The sequence below is a fragment of the Balaenoptera acutorostrata genome, chromosome 17 (assembly GCF_949987535.1).
Source record: "Balaenoptera acutorostrata chromosome 17, mBalAcu1.1, whole genome shotgun sequence".
Lineage (NCBI taxonomy): Eukaryota > Metazoa > Chordata > Mammalia > Artiodactyla > Balaenopteridae > Balaenoptera > Balaenoptera acutorostrata.
The window spans coordinates 34724202-34746964 of record NC_080080.1 but is presented as its reverse complement, the minus strand read 5'-3'; the positions used below and the strand labels follow the sequence as shown (position 1 = coordinate 34746964).

The window sequence follows — 22763 nt, the reverse complement described above, 5'->3', positions numbered from 1 at the left end:
AACACTCTATGACATAAATCACAGCAAGATCCTTTTTGACCCACCTCCTGGAGAAAAGGAAATAGAAACAAAAATAAACAAATGGGACCTAATGAAACTTCAAAGCTTTTGCACAGCAAAGGAAGCCATAAACAAGACGAAAAGACAACCCTCAGAATGGGAGAAAATATTTGCAAATGAAGCAACTGATAAAGGATTAATCTCCAAAATTTACAAGCAGCTCATGCAGCTCAATATCAAAAACACAAACAACCCAATCCAAAAATGGGCAGAACACCTAAATAGACATTTCTCCAAAGAAGATATACAGATTGCCAACAAACACATGAAAGGTTGCTCAACATCACTAATCATCAGAGAAATGCAAATCAAAACTACAATGAGGTATACCTCACACCAGTCAGAATGGCCATCATCAAAAAATCTACAAATGCTGGACAGGGTGTGGAGAAAAGGGAACCCTCTTGCACTGCTGGTGGGAATGTAAATTGATACAGCCACTATGGAGAACAGTATGGAGGTTCCTTAAAAAACTAAAAATAGAACTACCATACGACCCAGCAATCCCACTACTGGGCATATACCCTGAGAAAACCATAATTCAAAGAGTCATGTACCACAATGTTCATTGCAGCTCTATTTACAATAGCCAAGACATGGAAGCAACTTAAGTGTCCATCGACAGATGAATGGATAAAGAAGATGTGGCACATATATACAATGGAATATTACTCAGCCATAAAAAGAAACGAAGTTGAGTTATTTGTAGTGAGGTGGATGGACCTAGAGTCTGTCATACAGAGTGAAGTAAGGCAGAAAAGAGTGAAACAAATACCGTACGCTAACACATAGATATGGAATCTAAAGAAAAAAAGAAAAGGTTCTGAAGAACCTAGGGTTAGGACAGGAATAAAGACACAGACGTAGAGAATGGACTTGAGGACACGGGGAGGGGGAAGAGTAAGCTGGGACGAAGTGAGAGAGTGGCATGGACATATATACACTACCAAATGTAAAACAGACAGCTAGTGGGAAGCAGCCGCATAGCAAAGGGAGATCAGCTCAGTGCTCTGTGACCACCTAGAGGGGTGGGATAGGGAGGGTTGGGAGGGAGACGAAAGAGGGAGGAGATACGGGGATATATGTATAGGTGATTCACTTCGTTATAAAGCAGAAACTAACACACCATTGTAAAGCAATTATACTCCAATAAAGATGTTAAAAAGAAAATAAATAAAGCACAATAGATGATTTTTACAAACCAATTCTCTATTAATTATTTATTACATCTACACACCTGTAGCACAGCTATAGCTGATGTCCCTACTGGGACTCTGAGGCACTGCAAATGTTAGTGCTGGGGTAATTTTATTGCTTCTTAGGTCTGTGAAAACTAAGAAACTAGCCATAGCAACTCTGTTGCTGGATGAAGGTTATTACATTTAGTTTAAGAGGTAAACAAGGCACAGGCCAAACCATGATTCCCTTAATGCCTTCAGTGATTTCCTGCTAATAGACCCTACTACAGGGGGCCTGAGACTTTGGCTGGAGAACACAGACAAAAACATTCTGTATGTATGTTTCTTAAAAGACTGATTCTAGTCACAATGTATGATCACATATTTCTTGCATGTTAGGCTAGTTTTATGTGAAGAGCAGTACTTAGAACTAGCAAACAAACATTGCAAAGTACTCTTTAAATCAAAAACTACGTTGTAATACATACATTGGCTTAACGTGGGCAACCTGAGAAAACCTCATGCTTTCTGAATTATGAAACAATTAAAGCATGACTCAGTACAGATTATTTTAATATGGCAATATGAATCTAAGTAGTTTACAATATTAAAGAAAACTAAAATCACACTCACTTGCAATCATGACCTTTATGACAAACCCTTGCACATTCCGTACAACAACAGAGGGACTCCAGCAAGCCACACGTACGACACTCAAAAATATCCTAAAATTAAAAGGATATACTTTTTAGAAGAATGATATGTATATCTCATCACAATAATTATTTCTGGTATTTTCTAAAACAATTCAATCACAACAAAGCAGAGCAAAATTAATGTGCTCTGGGAAACAGTCACAGATGGGTACACAAATGGGAATTAAATATTACCAGACGGGCAAAAATAATCTGTATCATCCAAAAAAGGCATAACAGTTATAAAATCTAAATCAAGAGCTGTGAATCAGATTATACTACCCAGCAAAGATTTCTAATTTTTATGACAGCCCATAACTGGGGTTAACAGTCAACTCCTTTGCCTCATTTATTTAGGAATTACATACAAATTAATTTTCTTTGGAGAATTTTATAACTCAAGAGTAAAAGGAAATACCAGACTTGCAATTCCAAAGCTAAGAACTAGAACTCTAGTGATGGTCAAAGGGAAGAAAAGAAAACCTAGATAGCATAAATATAGGGAAATATAAAATAACTTACCTGGTTAATGTGCTCTGCTCCAGTCCATGTAAAACTGCAGGTATCATTACAACATAAGACATATAAAGGAGAGTCATCAGGGTTGGTACCTGATGGGCAAACCATGCCCATAAATACATCTTCCTCTTTTTCACTTGAGGACACTTCAGCTAAAAAGATTAAAAACATAGTTCATACATCAAGAAAAGACTTACAGCCATCTACTCCTTTCCTCAAATGGAAAAGCTCTAACATTTACACAGTATAAATAAGAAACTACTATATATTAATAAAATAAATTGACATACAAAGTCAACAATGCAAGGAAATCCAGTCAATTCTGGTGCAAAGTAAAGCAAAGTGTAATTATATCATAACCACATATGGGGACAATACAAGTACACCAAACATCAGCCTTCTGAGTCATTAGCTCTATGTTATGCAGTTAAGATTCAAGTTCTAGCTCTATTTAACAAATTATAGACAATCACATAATTTATTCATAGCCAGTATTTTTTAAAAGCTAACTACTAAATCTTTTAAAGGCTAGATGGCAGGAACTGATATTCCTTAATGCTTTCTGTTAGGTAGTAAATCCAAGTCAGAAAGAACAGTAAGACTTCTGGCCTGTTCTTTCCATAAAATTTTATCACTAACACGAATTAACACGTGGACAGGTTCTAACAGTGATCCATCTTTACTTTCAAAAGATTAATCATTACAATCCATTATGGAATTTTTTTTTAATTTAAGGAAATTTATACCAGCTGCTTTTTGATGGAAAGTTAGAAGGTACAATATGCTTGAAAAAAGTATAAGCATATGAATTTCATACACATAAGCAAAAGAATTATCTTGATAGTTTCTAATCAGTATCATTTCCATATACAGAAATTAGGTTTGAATAATTATAGAAGAGAATCTATTCAAATTAAAAAATAAGCAACCCTTTTAGAACTTGAAATAAATTACCTTTTGCAATTTTCTGGGCTGTTTCTAAAATGGTAATTGCAGCAGGATAAGCTCGGCCACTTACAGCTGACATAAATGGGGTCATACCTCTTGCATCCCTAAAATGAGAAAAATTGTATAGAAAAATATTATCAATTATCTTCCTTCCTGATTATGAAAGAAACATATGTTCATGATGAAAGAAAAAACAGTTTTGTCTTAGTAAATAATGTCTCACCATTCAAAGAAAACCATCGGTAGTATTTTCTGGCCTCATATTATCTCACTTAAGAAAGCCAGGGCTTCCCTGGTGGCGCAGTGGTTGAGAATCTGCCTGCCAATGCAGGGGACACGGGTTCGAGCCCTGGTCTGGGAAGATCCCACATGCCACGGAGCAACTGGGCCCGTGAGCCACAATTGCTGAGCCTGCGCGTCTGGAGCCTGTGCTCCGCAACAAGAGAGGCCACGATGGTGAGAGGCCTGCGCACCGCGATGAAGAGTGGTCCCCACTTGCCGCAACTAGAGAAAGCCCTCGCACAGAAATGAAGACTCAATACAGTCACAAATAAATAAATAAAAGAACGTGAATTTCTTAAAAAAAAAAAAAAAAAACAAGAAAGCCACTTCGTGGAACCTTTGTCTCTCTAAACCATGCTCTCCTTTCTTGGCTTTAGTGACACTAAAGAATAGACCAGCAAGGGCTCTGGAGTAAACTAATACTTTGTAGATGTGAGCATAGTAACAGGCTCTCTCTCAAACAATTGTGAGGAAGATTATATGAATTATTACTTAAAAGGTTTCAGCACAGTGCCTAGCAAAAAAAAAGTATTCAGTAAGTGTTAGCTATTATTATTACGAGTTTCCTCTTTAAAATGTACTTAAACATTCTTCACTGAATTTCTATTTCCTCCTAGACCCCTCGCATTTCCCAGAAGTCAGTCCTCAGCCATTTGTGCCTCTCTCTCTCTTCCGCCATAGCAACTACCACTTCTCTCACAATAATACGGTTCCAACACCTACACTTGTTTACTTGATAAGCCTACTTGGGATTTCCCAGTGGTATCTTACATTCAACGTGTCTAAAACTCAAATCATCTTTCTCCGCAAACCTGCTCTCTACCTGATTTATCTATGTCACCCAACAATATCACTGTCCCAAGTAACTTCAGACAAAAATTTTGGTTCTTCACAAAGTATTCCTTCTAAAGCAATTTTTAAACTTCTGCATCTAATCTTTCTTTTCCATTTTCAACAACTCAATAGTTCAGTTTATTACAACACACATATTAAAGGCTATGACAGACATATAAAACATAGCCTTGACTCTGGTTTCTACTCTTGCCTATATTTTCATCTCTTTTATACCACCATCTCATTACTATTCTTATAATCCCACTTTGATACTATTACAATCTAACAAAGGCCATTATTGAGAGGGTTCAAGCCCAAAGAATAGAGACCGAAGTAGTGATTTTAACCTATTTTTTTCAGATCCACTGGCTGTTGTTCTCTTCTAATCCTCCACTCTGAATTGGATGAATTACTGTTTCTCATAATATTCATACTTCTCCATGTCGTTGTTCCCTCTTCTCCCTATTTCTCATGGTTCTACTCAAACTTCATTTTCATGAAGCTGCTTACTGTAGAATACACATTTCTCCCTTCTGTTTACTCCAAAACACACTTATGTGTCCCTTTAGCCAGACTCAACCAAGAAAAAAGCTCAAATAAATAAAATCAGAATTGAAAGAGAAGTTACAACCAACATCAAACAAATATAAAGGATCATAAGAGATTTACTACGAAAGATTACACACCAATAAAATGGACAACTTAGAAGAAATGGATAAACTCCTAGAAACATACAATCTCCCAAGACTGAATCAGAAAGAAATAGAAAATATGAGCAGAATGATTACCAGTAATAAAATTGAATCGGTAATTTAAAAACTCCCAACAAACAAAGGTCCACGACCAGACAGCTTCAGAGGTGAATTCTACCGAACATTTAAGGGGTTAACACCTATCCTTCTCAAACCATTCCCCAAAAAATTAAGAGGAAGAAATGCTTCCAAACTCATCCTACAAGGCCAGCATCGCCTTGATACCAAAACCAAAGACATCACAAAACATTTTAATTAATTAATCAATCACAGGCCAATATCACTGATGAACACAGATGCAAAAATCCTCAACAAAATATCAGCAAACCAAATTCAGCAATATACTGAAAGGATGATATACCATGATGAAGCAGGGGATTTATCCCAGGATGCAAGTATGGTTCAATATCCGCAAATCAATCAACATGATACACCACATTAACAAACTGAAAAATAAAATTGTATCATCACCTCAGTAGAAGCAGAGAAGGATTCCGACAGAATTCAACATCCACTGATGATAGAAACTCTCCAGAAAGTGGGTACAGACGGAACATACCTCAACATAATAAATGCCATATATTGGCAGGCCCACAGTTAACATAATAAAAGGCGAAAAGTTGAAAGCATTTCCTCTAAGATCAGGAACAAGAAAAGGATGCCCACTCTCACCACTTTCATTCAACGAAGTATTTTAAGTCCTAGCCACAGCAATTAGATAAGAAAAAGAACAAAAAGGCATCCAAATTGGAAAGACAGAAGTAAAAGTATCACTGTTTGTAGATGACATATACTACATATAGAAAACCCTAAAGATGCCACCAAAAAAAGCAATTAGAATAAATGAATTGAGTAAAGTTGCAGGAAACAAAATTAATACGCAGAAATCTATTGCATTTGTATACACTAAAAACAAACTACCAGAAAGAGAAATTAAGAAAACAATCCCACTTACAATTGCATCAAAAATAACAAACTACCTAGGAATACATCTGATCAAGGAGGTAGAAGACCTGTACTTGGAATATGTGGAATACTCTAAGACATTGATGAAAGAAACTGAAGATGACCAGAAATGGAAAAACAAACCTTGCTCATGGATTGGAAGAATTAGTATTACTGGAATGACCATACTACTTAAAGCAATCTACAGATTTAATGCAATCCCTATCAAAATACACATGACATTTTTCTCAGAACTAGAACAAATAATCATAAAATTTATATGGAACCATGAAAGACCCCAAAACAGCCAAAGCAATCTTGAGGGAAAAAACCCCAAAGCTGGAGGCATCATGTTCCCTGATTTCAAACAGTACTACAAACCTATACTAATCAAATGGTACGGTACTGGCATAAAAACAGACACAGAGATCAATGGAACAGAAGAGAGGGCCCAGAAATGAACCCACACTTGCAAAAATAAAAAACTCAAAACACCTTCTTGTACTAAATAGGGAAGGTGACATACGGGTCAAGACTGGGAGTCCCCATTCTGTAATAAAGACACATACCAGGGCTGGCATTCCAGCTATGCCACTCACTAGTTTTGTGAGCCTGGGCAAGTTAATTAACCCATGACAAAGGAGGCAAGACTATACAATGGGGAAAAGACAGTCTCTTCAATAAATAGTGTTGACAAAATTGGACAGCTAACTGCAAAAGCATCAAACTGGACTACTTTCTCACACCATATAAAAAAATAAATTCGAAATGGATTAGAGACTTAAATGTACGACCTGAACCCACAAAACTCCTAAAAGAAAGCACAGGCAGTATGCTCTTTGACACTGGTCTTAGTTTTATTTTTTTTGGATCTGCCTCTTCAGGCAAGGAAAACAAAAGCAAAATCAAACAAACGGCACTACATCAAACTAAAAAGTTTTTGAGGAAACCACCAACAAAATGAAAAGCCCACCTACTGAATGGGAGAAGATATTTGCCCATGATATATACAATAAGGGATTAATATCCAAAATATACAAAGAACTCATATTCAACATCAAACAACCCCAATCTGATTAAAAACTGGGCAGGAGACCTGAACAGACATTTTTCCAAAGAAGACATACAACAGATGGCCAACAGACACGTGAATAGTTCAACATCACTAGTCATCAGGGAAATGCAAATCAAAACCACAGTAAGATACTACCTCACATCTGTCAGAACGGCTATTATCAAAAAAGACAACAAATAACAAGTGTTGGCGAGGATGTGGAGAAAAGGGAAGCCTCTTGCAGAAACAGACTCATAGATGCAGAGAACAAACTAGTGGTTGCCAGAGGGCAGGGGGTTAGGAGAATGAGTGAAATAGGTGAGGGAGATTAAGAGGTACAAACTTCCAGTTATAACATAAGTAAGTCATGAGGACAGCATAGGGAATATAATCAATAATATTGTAATAACTTTTTATGGTGACAGATGGTAACTAAACTTATCATGGTGGTCATTTCGTAATGTAAAAAAATATCAAATCAGTATGTTGTACACCTGAAACTAACATAATAAGTCAATTATACTTCAATAAAAAAAGAAGAAAAAACCCTTTTCTTACTGAGTCATCTCCATGGTAAATAATTCACTGATACATCACTTAGGAAACTGTGTTAGCAACTCTAGGAAATTCTCCTGTATCTGTAGTATAAAAAAGCAAAAAGGGCCAGTTTGATCATCTCTATACTTACTACCTAGAAGTCAGGCAAAAGAACACTGCCTCTCCTAGTAACATCAGCTTATTAATACAGTGGCATATTGGGTGTTTTCCAGGTATTTTATATGTTTTTTAGATAAAGGAGGAAAAATTCAACCACTGTGAGGGTACTAAAATAAAGGACTAGTGAAATAGAAATGAACTGTAGAAATATAAAATGGATTAACAACAAAGAGAAAGGGAATAAGAACATAAAATAACTTTTTAGACACCACCACGAGGAAATTATACAAAGATAATATGCTTAAAAACACCATAAATGCAAAAAAAAATGACAACTGAGAAAATAAAAACAGAAAGATATACTGTATGTATCCATATATAAACCATTTTTATCTATGCCTCAAACCACTAATAAATTAGTAAGATGCTTCTGTCGTAATAACTCTATTTATAATCCAATGACTTATTTTACTAGTCTGGGCAGCCTTCATTAAATCATAATTTCATAAATTTGGTCATTTTCATCCAAAGGGCAGTAAGACTTAAACATGAAAACTCCCTCGCCCTCAAAAATAAAAAACTCATAACACCTTCTTGTACTAAATAGGGACGGTGACATAAGGGTCAAGGCTGGGAGTCCCAGTTCTGTAATAAAGACACATACCAGGGCTGGAATTCCAGCTATGCCACTCAACAGTTTTGTGAGCCAGGGCAAGTTAATTAACCTCTAAGCCCATTGCTGCAAATGTGAAGTGGAGATAATATTATCTACTCCAGACAGTTATATCTAGAATAAGAGTTAATGCAAGTAGAGCTTGGCACAGATTAATAACTATTATAAAAACACTCATCATTATGAGTTTGTAAAGGAAGATAAACAATCATGCTGCAGGTGGAGATGTAACCTATTAACGGTTAATGAGCACTTACAACAGAATTCTTATCAAAAGCTCTGTATGATCTCATGATGATTCCGTAAGCCAGGATTTCCAAAGAAACCATAAGAATCATCCTTGGATTTTCACAATACAGATTCCAGGCCCCATTTCAGACCTGCTGAGTTATAATTCTAGTGTAGAGCTTGGGGAAGAATGTGTATAATTTTTAAAGTTCTCCAGGTGACAGTGATATAACTAATTTATGGATTCAACATTTGAGAGCAACTATACTGTGATCTTTTTAACATATAAATATACACCCTCATCAAGCTAACATAAAATCAAACTGTATTCATTTAGTGTACCCTGTATTATATTGAGAAGGCCTCTTTCACTAAAGAGAGCTTACTTAGTAACACAGAAAATACAATGCTAGATTCTGATAAATTTTAAATTCAATTAAGATAATTGTTGTTCCATATGTTGCAAGATCAACTTAACAGTAAAAGGAGTAAAGCTAAATCTTCATATCAAAAGTATATTAAACTTCTTACTTGGCAGAGAGGAGTTCTCGTAGATAGGGCTGTAGAACAACACTGTCACATAACAATTTTAATATAAAATGAGCATTGGCCTTTCGATCCTTGGATTCTACTACAGATGGCTCTGTGGAAGGACCTGTAATTAAGCAGATCCATTTGGTAACAAAAGTGTACAAAACAGAGTGAAAGACTATTCTAGAATAATATACCAAGTATCTATCAAATAAACCACCAGAAAAATATTCTAGTATTGGTAACAAATTAATAACTTCATTACAGAGAATTTAAACACATTAACACATTTTATAAATCTCAACTGATGAAATATATGCACATACACACCACAACTTCACTGATATACAGAAGATAATTCACAGAATTAGATATTTTTCAAGCCAAGAAGTCTCCTTGAGATAAAGTGTAGATCTGTAGAAACCTACATACAAAGTGTTTAGTTTTATCTTCCAAATGCCTAGGTAGATAAAATAGTAGAGATTCTCACCTGGAATGGTGGAGGTGCTTGGTCCTTGACCAGTGCCAGTCGCTGCTGTGGTAAGAGATCCCACAGCAGGGGCCAGGATAAAATCAATGTCACCATCTTTCAGTAAACAGAACAGCAGGATGTACATCATTATAGGCAACATATCCCTAACATGTTCTTTTAACTGGCCTTAAGGCTTTTCTCTGCAAGCCAAAGGTCAAATCGGACAGAGGCTTAAGTGGATGCTTCTTTCCCAAACTATAAGAGAAGGAATCCACTAGGCAAATTATTGACTTATCTTGATATATTACTAGCTAGCTTCTTACCAATATAGAAATACGTATTTCAGTAGAAGAGGGATATCTAACAAGACTTTCTAGAATTTTAATTTTTAAGTTACAAACACCTTAAACCAAATCTACGTAAGCTAGTTATAATACTCATTATGCTAATTTTAACGATTTCAGATTTCTAAATATCCCACTGAAATGTTTATTTCTTTTCTTTCACGACCCTGTCTTTTTGTTGAACACTTAATAAAATAACAGATCTTACCAGGATCCATTGCAGGAGGGTCAGGAACCCAACTAGGGGGAGCTATGGGGGGTGAAACTGGATCTTGGTGGTCACTGGATGAAGCTCCAGCTTCATGTCTACCCAAACCAGCCGCTCTCAATGAACGTCTCATCATTTCCCGTAATCTCAAACTAGAAGAACATGGACAAAATCAGAGCTCACTACCACGTCTAAGTGTAAGGATAAGGTGCACAGAACTTCTCATCTGAGATGAAAGTTTGTTCTACAAGCAAATACTCCAGGCAGGAAAGAAGTACAAATGCCAATTCTGGAATCACAGAGTAGGTCAGCAAGGGATAGAAATGCAACTGGGGGATCCTAGTACCCAGTTCAGCACTAAAACCACTATATTAAGCTCCCACAGAAACTTAAGCACCGGGAACAAAAGTTGCGGTGAAGTTAAGATTAGGAAATAATCTTTCATACAGTTAAGATAAATGAACAGCTGAACATTAAAACAAAAAAAAATTCTGTCCCCTGTTTAGCATCAGTAAGAATTAAGTTTAATAGTAGACATTAGCAAAACATACTGATTAGCACAAAACCAATTCTGTTAGCCCACTAAACCCCTTTTCTGTGATCTCAAAAGCAATGGAACTAATATCCACACAGTAAGTAGTTTTCAAACAAAGACCAATTTAGGTTTATTTTTTATACAAAAAAGTTTTTTTAACAGTACAACTTCATCCCAAGGAAATTAATGAATGAAACTGGAGCTTGTAAAATGTGTTGTTAGATTAATATCTGGGCGTGATTTTTTTTTCTCCTGCTATACAGGTGTGCACATCGCTAAAAAGATAAAGAAATAATCACAAACACAGACCTCATTAGGGGAACTAGTAAACTACCTGTACAAAAATCTATACCTCTGAATAAAAGCTTACAAAGGCTACAAAATTAACACATTAAAAACTAGCAGCAATTAAGAGAGAGCACATAAGGCAAATCCTTTCACTTGGCCACAACTTTAGAGCTTCTAAATGAATAAAGAGTAAGAATTCAATTTTAAGGGCCCGGCAACACATAAGGGACTGCTTTCTCCCAGGCAGATTTAATCCCAAAGACATGACATTTCTGATGTGAAAAACCTAACACCTTACCAGGTGAGCATTATATGTCTGCAAATAAGTAATTCACAAAGATTTGTATTAATGTTTGAATCTCTAATTATTATTTAATCCGAGGGTAAGTGTGTTTTTCCATAGCAATACATTTTCAGTTTTATGAGTAAAATTTTTTTAAAACGCATTTACAAAAATTTCTTTTAGAAGCTACTTTCAGGAACCCATCTATTTTATAAGGCTTGTGTATGATGATGTACCTTTGGGAAGAGAAACATTTTTTGGAAGATTCTGCAAAGTAAATTTTAATGTCTCAAAAAATATACTAGTTACTATAGTATGCACTATTAAAAAACACCTATAGTTAATTCTTTTATGGTTATCGGTGTCTTCTCTCTCCCAATTTAGAAATCTGAGTTCAAGAGTTTTTATAATATGGAGGGGAGCAGGGAACAGTGATTATGATTCTTTCAGTCAAGGTCACTTCCCTGTCCAAGATATCACCCACAGAGCATGGCAGGCTCCTTACCAGTAACAGCACACACCTGGGTGACTTCACACTGTGATGCTCCTACACAATTGTAAATAAGCTCAACATAGACACTTGGTATCCTAATGTGTCTTACTCAAAACACACACAGAGAAAAAAATCAGCGATAATTGGGAGGCACTGCAAATAACCTGAAAATAAATGCATGTTTTGGGCTTATCAAGAAGAATGCTTACACCAGGGTCGCAAACACAATGCCTACTGGGCCTGGAAAGTAAAATAAACTGAGGAAAGGGCAGTCAGGTGTAAGAAGTAGGGGGTCATGGCAAACTAGAGGCGTACATGCTCATCTAAAGGCATTCAAATTTTAAAGAAAAAAAAAAATTTTAACATTGCACAGGCCAAACAAAACATATATGGGCTATTCTCCAACCTCTAGCCTAGAGCAGATTAAGAATAAATGAAGATAAATTGAGACCACAGTCTCATCTTGAACTTGCAAACTCCCAACTTTGTTGTTGTGATGTAGTCAATTCAATATTATATGAGGGGGTCATTCCTTGTCATTTAAAAAAATTGTCCTCTACCTCTTTTCTTCATTAGGTCTTGGGAACATTTTTAAGTACAATGCCCAGCTCCTCATACAGATTCTTTAAAAACAAAAAACAAAAAAAACAAAAAAAAGAAAATTATTCTTCAAGATGTTGTACACAATTCATGAAGATTCACCTGTATCCTCAGTGGCTGAGGACAATACTGAGGAGATACCACCTTGGCTGCTAAGATTCAGAGTTTTGACATTTCTTCGTATAGGCTTGCCTGGAGTCATCGTATTTTCTGACAATATGGAAGAATTCAAGGTTGATGTAATTTCCTCTTTGTAAGCACGTTATATCCATGCTACAGAAGCCTTAGAATCCAGTCATGTTCAAACATACCACTGTGACAAAAAAGCGAAGGTCATGTGTCTTCCAGATTAATAATCTCTAGAGTACATACACCTGCAATCAGATGCATCAATCAAGCTTTCCACTAAATCTGCCCTTTGTACTCAGGCACTATTGAGTCACATAACAAAACTTCTGAGTCAAATCATCATCTGAAGGCATTTAACAGTACTCCATTCAATATTGAAATTGCATCAGTTTTGAGCTTACAGCTCATGAATCCCAGCCTGCATACTCATCAAGGGGTATCGCCTAGAAAATCCATTGTAGGCTAGAGGAGGGTTTCACTTCAATGAAGCAGAGTCTGTGGACTTCCTACTGCCCGGCGTGGATAATAAGACTCCTGTGCTTTCATCTGTTCAACCGGCAGCCCTGAGTTTGAACTGGTTAAGAGCACTGCAGTGAAATCTTCGGCAAATGCCTCAAAGGAGCTTACTCTGCAAATTATTTCTGTGAGCAACACATCACCCACTCTTGAAGCTCCTTTTAGTCTTTGCCTTCAAAATAATCCTTACATGAAAAAAAGATGGCAGCACTGGCATTGGACCAACCATATCAGAGTCCAACTTGATTTGCACCTGTATTTTCCCTGAGGAAATGAAATACCTGAAATAATTCAGACACTAATTTCTTCATGAAGAATTTAAGTTGCTTTCCATTTTAGACCAAACATTTTGCCTAGTGTAGTCCTAAAAAAATGATAATTTCCATTTTGCATAGTCTACATAATGTTTCTGTACTATTTTAAATTATAATTTGGTTACCCATAAATAGTTTTTGATAAACCTCACTTCAGGATGTTTTTGAACCTGGGAAGCTATCAAGTTGGAACCAATTTTAGAAGAATCGTTTTTAAAGGGAAAGTTGAATATAGAACAGAAAATAAGCAAAAGAGTGTCTTCGTTTTAAGTAGACTTTACAACCTATCACATTAGCACAGTGAGCAGTGCTTCCATTAATGATTTGTGAAGTATCCAAGAATTTTGGCTCTCATGTCTAATATAAATGTGTTTTCCTTCAGGGGGGGAAAAAAAAAACTACAAACACCTGTATCCTGAATTCTTTATAGTCTTCATCTATTCAAACATCTAGTAATTTTTAATGTGTTATAAAGTGTCCATCCCACAACTCAGAAAGCCTGAAAATTTAAAATACCAAACATTCATAATATACATCAGCCTTTCATTTCTTCCCAGATCTTTAGGACATCTGAGAAACTGAGCTAAGTAAACAATCTGAAAATAAAAGATTGAGGTTCTTTCAATTATTATATTACTTGTTCTCCAACTAAAGAAAATAACTTCCTAGGAAACATGAATGATGAGTTTAAAACACATTCAAAGAATCAAGTTTGAACTACTTGTCTAAATTACCTCAAATTTTTGAAGGATCCTAGGTCCTACTGTTTTACACCTAAACTCTTAGCTAGATATTGTCAGGTATTTTTCCCAGGCTGATATTGGGAGGAACAAAAACAAAACAAAAGGACCCACCAATTCATGCATATGATAGGAAAGAGATACATTTCTTTCTGTACTTGGATTATGTTTCCACCAATTAAACTTTCCTGGTAAAAATCACATTACCTTCGGCTACTTGATGATCCAGCCCGATTACCTGGGCCATTACTTGAAACAACTGATATTGCATTTGCGATGGCCTCAACAGCAGAAAGCCTTTCTGCAAATGTATTTCTTTCAGAGCGCTCTGCTTCTGAAACATAAGAGAAAAAAATTAGGATCAATTTAAACTTCAAAAGTAACTAAGAGATGAAGTATGTACAAGCCATTAAATGCTAACTGCTAAGTGTTTTAGTATTCTAATTCACATACTAGTGATAACAGCTTAATTTTCCCTCCTTAGAGCAACAAACACTTAAGCTAGATTGAACTATGACCTTTTAATGTGAATTATTTCCTTATTCTGCCTTACTTTTCAACCCCCAAAGATAAAAAATAAGGTTATTCACAAGTAGGCTGAAATTTAGCTTTCACTACCAAGGAAGAAAAGGCCTACATATCAGTACCTCAGTCTTAGTTTATACACTACTTATAATCCTTTAGTCAGTCAATGATAACGAGATAAAGGTCAGAAACTTGCAAACCACTGTTCAAAAATGTAGCTACCAGAATATCATCTGCAGAATTCAAAATAAGGAAAACCATTATGAATTACACCGTTGCACTTTAGGTTTTCAGTTTCCCCCTTCACTTAGCCAATTAAAAAATTTATGGCAAAAACCTTATTTACTTTTCCAAAAACATCTAACTCACTAGGTTATTTTTCCCTCTACATTCTGAAAATTGGGATAAAAGTTGCCTCAATATAATTTGACTTAACTTGCTAAATAATTCCCATGGTCATAAAAGTCACCTGCAATTATAAAATCAGTAAAGCTCTTAAGTATCATATATATAGTTTGTACTTAACAGAGAAATTAGAATTTAAGGCAGCAGAAACACATTGATAAAAATTTTATTTATTCATGTTACATGTTCATCCTAACAGGCATTTTTACCTTCTGAGACTCCTAGATTTTACAAAGCAAAGTAAAAGTACATACAAATTCTTTACAGTGATTTTCTTTCTTTTAATAATTTTTATATTTTCAAAATTGCCCAAAATTCCTCTTAAAGATCATGTTACAGTTCTTAATCTCACCCTCTTCTTCTTTAGTTTCCTTATTGCTGGTTGGAAAGCAAACTGATACACAAGCATGCAAAATATTTCGATTTCCATCACATCTGTGGCTGATGAATGTCTGTAGCATCTGTAGATTCTGCTCTAAAACAACCGCTTGCTCAAGATTCATAAGATATTGTCGACAGGCCTCATAGTCACAGCGTAGGATGTGCTGCATTAAGGTTTGTTTCTGTGCTCAGACAAATTAGGAAAAAAACTTCAATGAATTTGTATATAGCACATTACACATGTCAAAAAGTTCACATGGCCAACACAATAATATAATCAGCTCTGCAGATACATAGAGACAATTTAAGGTGGCCTGGCAAAAGAAGCTGAACTTGAAGGTACCCTTAAGCACAGAATACAACTGACAGGAACGGAAGAGTGGGTAAACCTTCTGTAAAGGACCAATAAATATCTTCAGCTTCTGCAACTAACTCAACTCTAACTGTGGCAGGAAAGCAGCCAGATATACAATGCATAAATGGGAGTGGCTGGATTGGACCTATAGATCATAGTTTATACAGCACCCTTATTTACATCATATATAACTATCAAATTAGAACCCTATTAATATTGTTAACCAATTAAGCATAGGGTATACATTTTATTCCAAGCTTACTCTCACCTTCTTGTGCTCTTTAAGGTTACATTTACATCACACTATGGTACATGAAAACCAAAACCTTCAACTCCCCCCAGAAATAACGACAGATACAATCCCCAAAGGTGACAACTAATGTACTTCATTGTCAAAGACATGGTAGTAATGATCAAGTATTTATATCATCTTCTACCTGAGAAACAGCATGCTGTGGATGGAATATTCCGCCCCCCCCCCCCAATTCATGCTGAAGCCTAATCCCCAATGTGGATGGTATTTGGAGGTAGGGCCTCTGGACAGTCATTAGGTCATGAGGGTGGAGCCTTCATGAATGTGATCACTGCCCTTAAAGGGGACTAAGAGACCAGAGTTCTCCCTTTCCACTGTGTGAGGACACATGGCCATCTGTGAACCAGTGAAAGGGCCCTCATCAGACACCGAATCTGCCCACACCTTGATCTTGAACTTCCCACCTTCCTTAACTATGAGAAGTAAATTTCGGTTGTTTATAAGCCACTCCGTCTGTAGCAGCCTAAACAAACTAAGACACAGCATAAATAGACCAAAGAGTTCAAATGTACTTTTTTCAGAATGTAAACTATAGTTATGGGATATTTAATCAACTGAATGTAAAGCATTAGTTATGGAAAACAAGCAAATTTGTTCATTTTAACTAAAATTGGGAACTGGAAGAAAGCAGGTGGGAAAAGAATGCGTGGGAATACAAAGGAAAGAAGAGAGATGCTTTTGAACTTGCCAGCTCTCCACAAACTGCCTAGATATCCCATCCCTTCCCCCAACCTTACGGGGATGAGAGGAAGTAACAATGGGGGAAGAAGGCCACAAGAAAATACAGCTAAAAAATTGTTTTCAGTACTTGACACACGTGAGATAAGCCATTCTGACTGTGGAACTAACTATGATCCTGAAGTGACCCCATAAGTTGCAAGCTCCAGTTCAAGAATATGAGGTGGGCCACATAAGACTAAATTTGCCAAAGTCTAGTGGCAAATATGCATTAATCAATACGTTGAGAGAATATGTCAAAGTCTCCCCAAAGAATAAAAAGCGCAGTACATTTAAAAATAACTAAAATTAAGATATTCTGCTGCACACTGCTGTGATATACAGAATGTTTTCAAGCAAATCAGCCAGTCATCTGGCTGAAGCAGCTACTCTACAGGGAGCTCTCATCTCCAACCTGCGGGGCAGTACATGGGCCCTCACACTGACAGTATCAATACCACGCTTACTATGTTTATTCTGCATCACTGTATGCTGTCACTTATAACACAAAGCAGAGAGTTCAGCAAAAATTTCTTGCGCGTCTACTGTGCACGAAGCCCTAGTAAAGGAAGGCTATTTAGAAAGATAACTGGTGGCACGCTTTATCGCTACCCTTGGGGTGATGGCACATTTTACCTTTACCCCTGAGATGCTGACAAAGTGCAGGGGTTATAGAATCAAATGCCTACAGAAGCATATGCAAAAGTATAAGTGAGTGGAGGAGGCTGGCTGTAAGAAAGGTAACACAAACTGTATAATAAATAAATGGTGACTAACATTTGGACGTAGAGCAACAAATTTTAAATAGTGGGAACTGCAATGAACTGGAGACACCATGTATAGCCTCTAAGAGGACTTAATGTTTTTATGATGGCCCAATATCACCAGATCTTCTAATTCTTTAAGAGCACCTGAAAATCTGAGTTTTAAATATAAATCCTGTGATTTTTGAATGTTGGCAACCAATCAAGAATCTTTAAATGACGTGAAGGTTATTTCTAGGAGCCACATTCAGGCCACGGCCACCTCCTTTAACCCCATACCCCTACCAGTTTGGAACCACTAGTCTAGTAGGTTAACAATTAAAGCTAAACTAAGAGTATGAGCACTGTGTCTCTAAACCAAAGCTCACGGGTATCTCTCAGGAGCACCTAGATTCAGAGTATTTTAGATGCAGTTCTAGTAAGTTTGCTTATCACCTCCAACCTAATGGAGGGTAAATAACCTCCCATTCTAAGCTCCATTTCTATCTTTTATAGAAAAACTCCTCAAAAGAGTTGTCTAAGTTCCTCAACTCCCATTTTCTCCTTAGCTCACTCTAAATCAGGCCTGCATCCCCACTGTCAACAATGACCTAGATGGAGCCAAACCCAAAAGTCAGTATTCAGTACATGCCTTACTGTCCTACGCCATCATTTGATACACTTGAACAACACATCCTGCTTGACACATGCTCTTCGCTCAGCTTCCAAGACAACACTCACTCGTTTTCCTCCAACTCCTTCTCAGTCTCTCATGCAGGTTCCTTTTTATCTCCTGGTATTTAAATGCTGAGACTATTTTCATGGCTCAGGCCTTAGATTTTTTTCTTCTCCAAGACTTTAGTAATCTCATTCAGTTTAAGTCCTTTAAATATCACAGATATACTGACAACTCCTAAGTACATTTCTCCAGCTTGGTTCCCTCTCTCCTGGTCTTCCAACCTACACATCTCTCTATTCACCATCTCCTCTTGGGTATCTGATAAGAATCTTAAACTCCTGATCTCACCCTCCAGAACCTGCTTCAATCCTACAGTCTTCATTTCGATAAACAGCAACTTCATTCTTCAAAACCTTTTGCCCTCTTGCTTCCTCTATTTGACACCCTATATTTAGCCATAAGCAAATCCTGCTGGCTCTACTTTAAAACGTATCTAGTATATCTAGAGCCTAATCACTTATTATTCCACCTCCTGGGTCAAGCCAACATCACCTTCCACCTGAATTCTTTTAATAGCCTCCTAACTGGCCTCCCTACTTCCAACCCATCCCCCTTGTATTCTCGGCGTGTCAGCAGTGATCTTTTGAAAATGTAAAGCAAATCAGGTCAATCTCTGCTCAAATTGCTCCAATAACCTTCAGTGGTGTTGCCTCCACATCTAACAAATACAAACACCTCAACCACAATATGTTCAAAACTAAACTCATCCTTTCCCCTTATCCCATTTGTTTTTCCTATTTTTCTGGGTTTTTTTGGCTGCACCACATGGCATGAGGGACTCTAGTTCCCTGACCAGGGATTGAACCCATGCCCGCTGCAGTAGAAGCGGGGAGCCGCAACCACTGGACCACCAGGGAATTTCCAGTTTCTCCTATTTTTCATCTCCCTATCAACCACACCTAAGTCAGAAGCTTTATAACCCTTTCCTTTCATTTACTGCTGACATCCTGTCACCAAGCTTTAGAGCTTCTACTTCCTTAAGATCTCTTAAATCCACCCCCTCTTCCTTATTTCCAAGAGTTCAAGCTCACTTTGTTTCTAACATGGATAATTACATTAGCTTTTTTATCTGGTCTCTTAAACTTCTGTTCTCCATCCACTGCCCATCTTCTTTAAAAAAAAAAAAAAAAAAAAAAAACAGCTTAAAATCCTTCTCCTCCTAGCTTTCAGGGGAATGCTCAGGCCCCTTAGGTTAACACACAAGGCACCCCAGTGCCTTTCTCCCACCTTATCACTTGCCACTCATTGATCCGTATAAGCCCTACCTTCTAGTTATATCAAAAGAATGTACATGTTCTCCCAACATGTACATTCTGAGATTCACAAAGGCTGCTCTTTGTGCCTGGGATAACACTTCCTACCTGCATCCGGCGTCTAGGAGACCCCTATCTGATTCTTTAAAACTATACCCAGGCATCACCTCCTCAGAGAAGCCTCTACAGTCACAGTTTGATTTACAGCCCCTCCTTTTGTACTTCTACAACATTATGCATGCCTTACTCAAACGCTTAAATCACACTGTAATCAATGGTATACACATCTCTCTTGTCCTAATAGACTATTAGTTCCCATAGGGAAGCGGCAATGAATGATCTATTCAAGATTGTTTCCCTAGACTCCAGCAGTGCCTTCTGAATTGAAATGCCAAGTAGTTTCAAAAGTCAGATTACCTCTACAGCCATGATGATAATAGCAGCTTTCTTTTTGATTGTTGAATTGGCAGGAAGATTTATTAAAGAATGTACACCCATTCCAAGACTACTAATAGGTGGAAGATCAAGCCAATCAGGATCCCTTATTCCTCCCATGCAATCTTTGGCCATGGGGTAGATAGTGCCATTTCCATCTCGAAGAATAATAGGAGACTCCTATAACAGAGGTGAAAATAAAAAAGTTTGGCTCCCAATCAAAAATGTTATGTCTGATTTTTACAATAGTTATATTTATTTTCAAATTAGATTTTATATGTTTGTAATAGTGACCAAATAAGAAACTTAATATTAAAATATGTTGAATATTCTAAATTCTTCAATGTTTAATAACAAGCAAACTAGAGCCAAACCCTAAGCGTCACAAAAATGCCAATGTCGTCATATAAATTTTCAAAAGCAAAAATAAGTCTCTATACCTGTCCAGCAGTAAAAATGGCTACATTCCTCTCATTCTGACCAAGGAAAGCAATGCTGCTTGTAGGGAAATTATTTTCCTGTTCTGCTTTTCCTGTAGCAAGATCAAAGATACAGTACCGTACCCAATTTCCAGTCTTCAAAACAGCATGCACACCTTCAGAAACACATAAATGTAAAAAAATATATATATATATTATACATCTTTAGTAAACTCTAGTAAGTACCTACCAAATTTTACATCTCTAGCCACATTTCAAATGTAGATACATTTCATTCCATAATGTTACACACAGGGGACAAAAACTGCCAAATGCCCCAAACCACTTGATCTAATTCCCATTTACTGCACAAGTATTAACAGAACATGGAGTATGCCAGTCAGAAAAGTTACAAAATCTTTACCTTTGGAATCCACATTCACTGCTAATATTTCTGTTTTTTCAGGTATACAAAGCTTTTTAGGAGTCCTTTGGAAACAGTCGGGAACTTTTGGTGTTCCTCCAGTTTTGACAACCTGCATGACAAAAGGAATTTTGCTCTCAAATCTGTAACAGACTCAGGGTCCCGACAGTCACCTGCTGAGTGAGTCCTCTACACTTACCTGCAGTTCATCAATTCTAAGTAACCTACAATCCTGAAGGAGAGAAGAAGGGTCAGCATCTGAACCAGAGTTGTTCTGACAGTTTGTATTACTGGACGTTCCTGGAAATTTTACAGCAACATAGGCTCCATCCACTTTCAGCACCTAGAATACAGGTAAATACGATAAATGTTAACACTAACTCATATGAAATCAATATGCAAGTTAGAGTCATTGAACCAATTTCACACTGAAGGCATTTAATTCCTTATGAGTATGTTTCTACAATGATCATCAAGTTGTAAAATTAACCTAACACACTCACCAAATATACTGCTGACATCTACATCCATGACATATTATCCACGGACAACACAGGTAGAGTGAGCAATGCACAGAAAGCCAAGCACAGGACTTGAAACCAGAATACTTGAGTCCTACCTCTGCTACTTACTGCTTTTGATTTTAAGCCAATGTGATCGTCTTAGAAAAACACAGCTGCCGGTAAACTACAGTTCTATTTGAAATCAAAAGGCCTTTGTAAATTGCAGGACACGATGTATCTACTCTGCCCTTTAAGTCCAAATGAAAGACCATCCCATCTCAGAAACTAAAGAGCAATCAGGAAAAGTTACTGTGCAGGTATTCTACAGCTATAGTCCCATTTTGTTTTTAAGAATGTGAGAAGACAAAGGTGAAATTAATGGCATTCCAGCTGATGAACTCTACTCACTTGGTTTCTTAGGAGGCAAGACCCTCTCCAGGAAGAAGGGAAGAGAAAGTGGAAGCTTAAAGACAGTAGCAAGATTTTTAAATGTTATGGAAGATCACCTCCATTAAAACTGTGTAACAGTCCCAAAGAACGGACTGTATCAAAAAGTAATGTTATCTCTTTGCAACTTTTCTGTAAATCTATAATTATTCCAAAATAACACTTTTTAAATAAAGCAGAATATCACCATAAATGCTCAAGGCGAGGTATAATAATCTTCAGTTCATCTGTCAGGGACAAAGGAGATACGTGCATCAGATTAAAGGATGGGACTAAAGAGATCATTAGAGGTGATAAATAAAGCAGCCTTGAGGAAAGGGCTGATGAGCACTCACCAACCGTAAGTTCTTCGATAACCAATACCATTATAGTTCAGTTAGTAACTAATTCTTAGATATTCTGAACAAACCTTGCCAACAGGAACATTCTTAACATCTTCCACAAAAACGACTTCCCGAAGAGACCACTGCTCTTCGTTCACCTTTTCCTCCTCTTTTGGGGCAGGGGTGGACCGTCGTCGTTCTTAGACAACAACAAAATGGTAAGTACCAAAAAGAAAATGTGAAAGAGACTTTATAGATTTCATCTAAATATATGAAAAAAGATCATTTGTAAAGGGATACATAATTGAGATATCTAAATAAATTTCATGAACTACTGTTTTATGAATTGAGCTTTCATAACTAACTTCCACTTTAAATGAATTCATAGTGAAAAATATCCATGTTCGTTAATGCCTAACGATATTAACACTACTATAAACAACTGCAAAGAAGTATTTAAAAATTATAAACTTATTCTGGACCCTCAAAATTAGGGCTATCTG

At 36.8% G+C, this 22763-nt stretch overlaps 1 protein-coding gene across 1 annotated transcript in view; it reads right to left on the bottom strand.

Annotated features, from left to right (window-relative positions):
• The window catches only part of UBR5 (ubiquitin protein ligase E3 component n-recognin 5), a 142883-nt gene that overhangs the window by 44119 nt on the left and 76001 nt on the right, over positions 1–22763 (bottom strand). The window contains exons 16-28 of the mRNA XM_057532432.1: positions 22347–22459; positions 21187–21330; positions 20988–21099; positions 20585–20739; positions 20127–20324; positions 15561–15771; positions 14486–14612; positions 10381–10532; positions 9847–9942; positions 9357–9480; positions 3407–3504; positions 2456–2604; positions 1872–1963 (exon numbers count right to left, since the gene is read on the bottom strand). Coding sequence (XP_057388415.1) covers positions 1872–1963; positions 2456–2604; positions 3407–3504; positions 9357–9480; positions 9847–9942; positions 10381–10532; positions 14486–14612; positions 15561–15771; positions 20127–20324; positions 20585–20739; positions 20988–21099; positions 21187–21330; positions 22347–22459 — 1771 coding nt within the window. The remainder of the gene's footprint in view (positions 1–1871; positions 1964–2455; positions 2605–3406; positions 3505–9356; positions 9481–9846; positions 9943–10380; positions 10533–14485; positions 14613–15560; positions 15772–20126; positions 20325–20584; positions 20740–20987; positions 21100–21186; positions 21331–22346; positions 22460–22763) is intronic.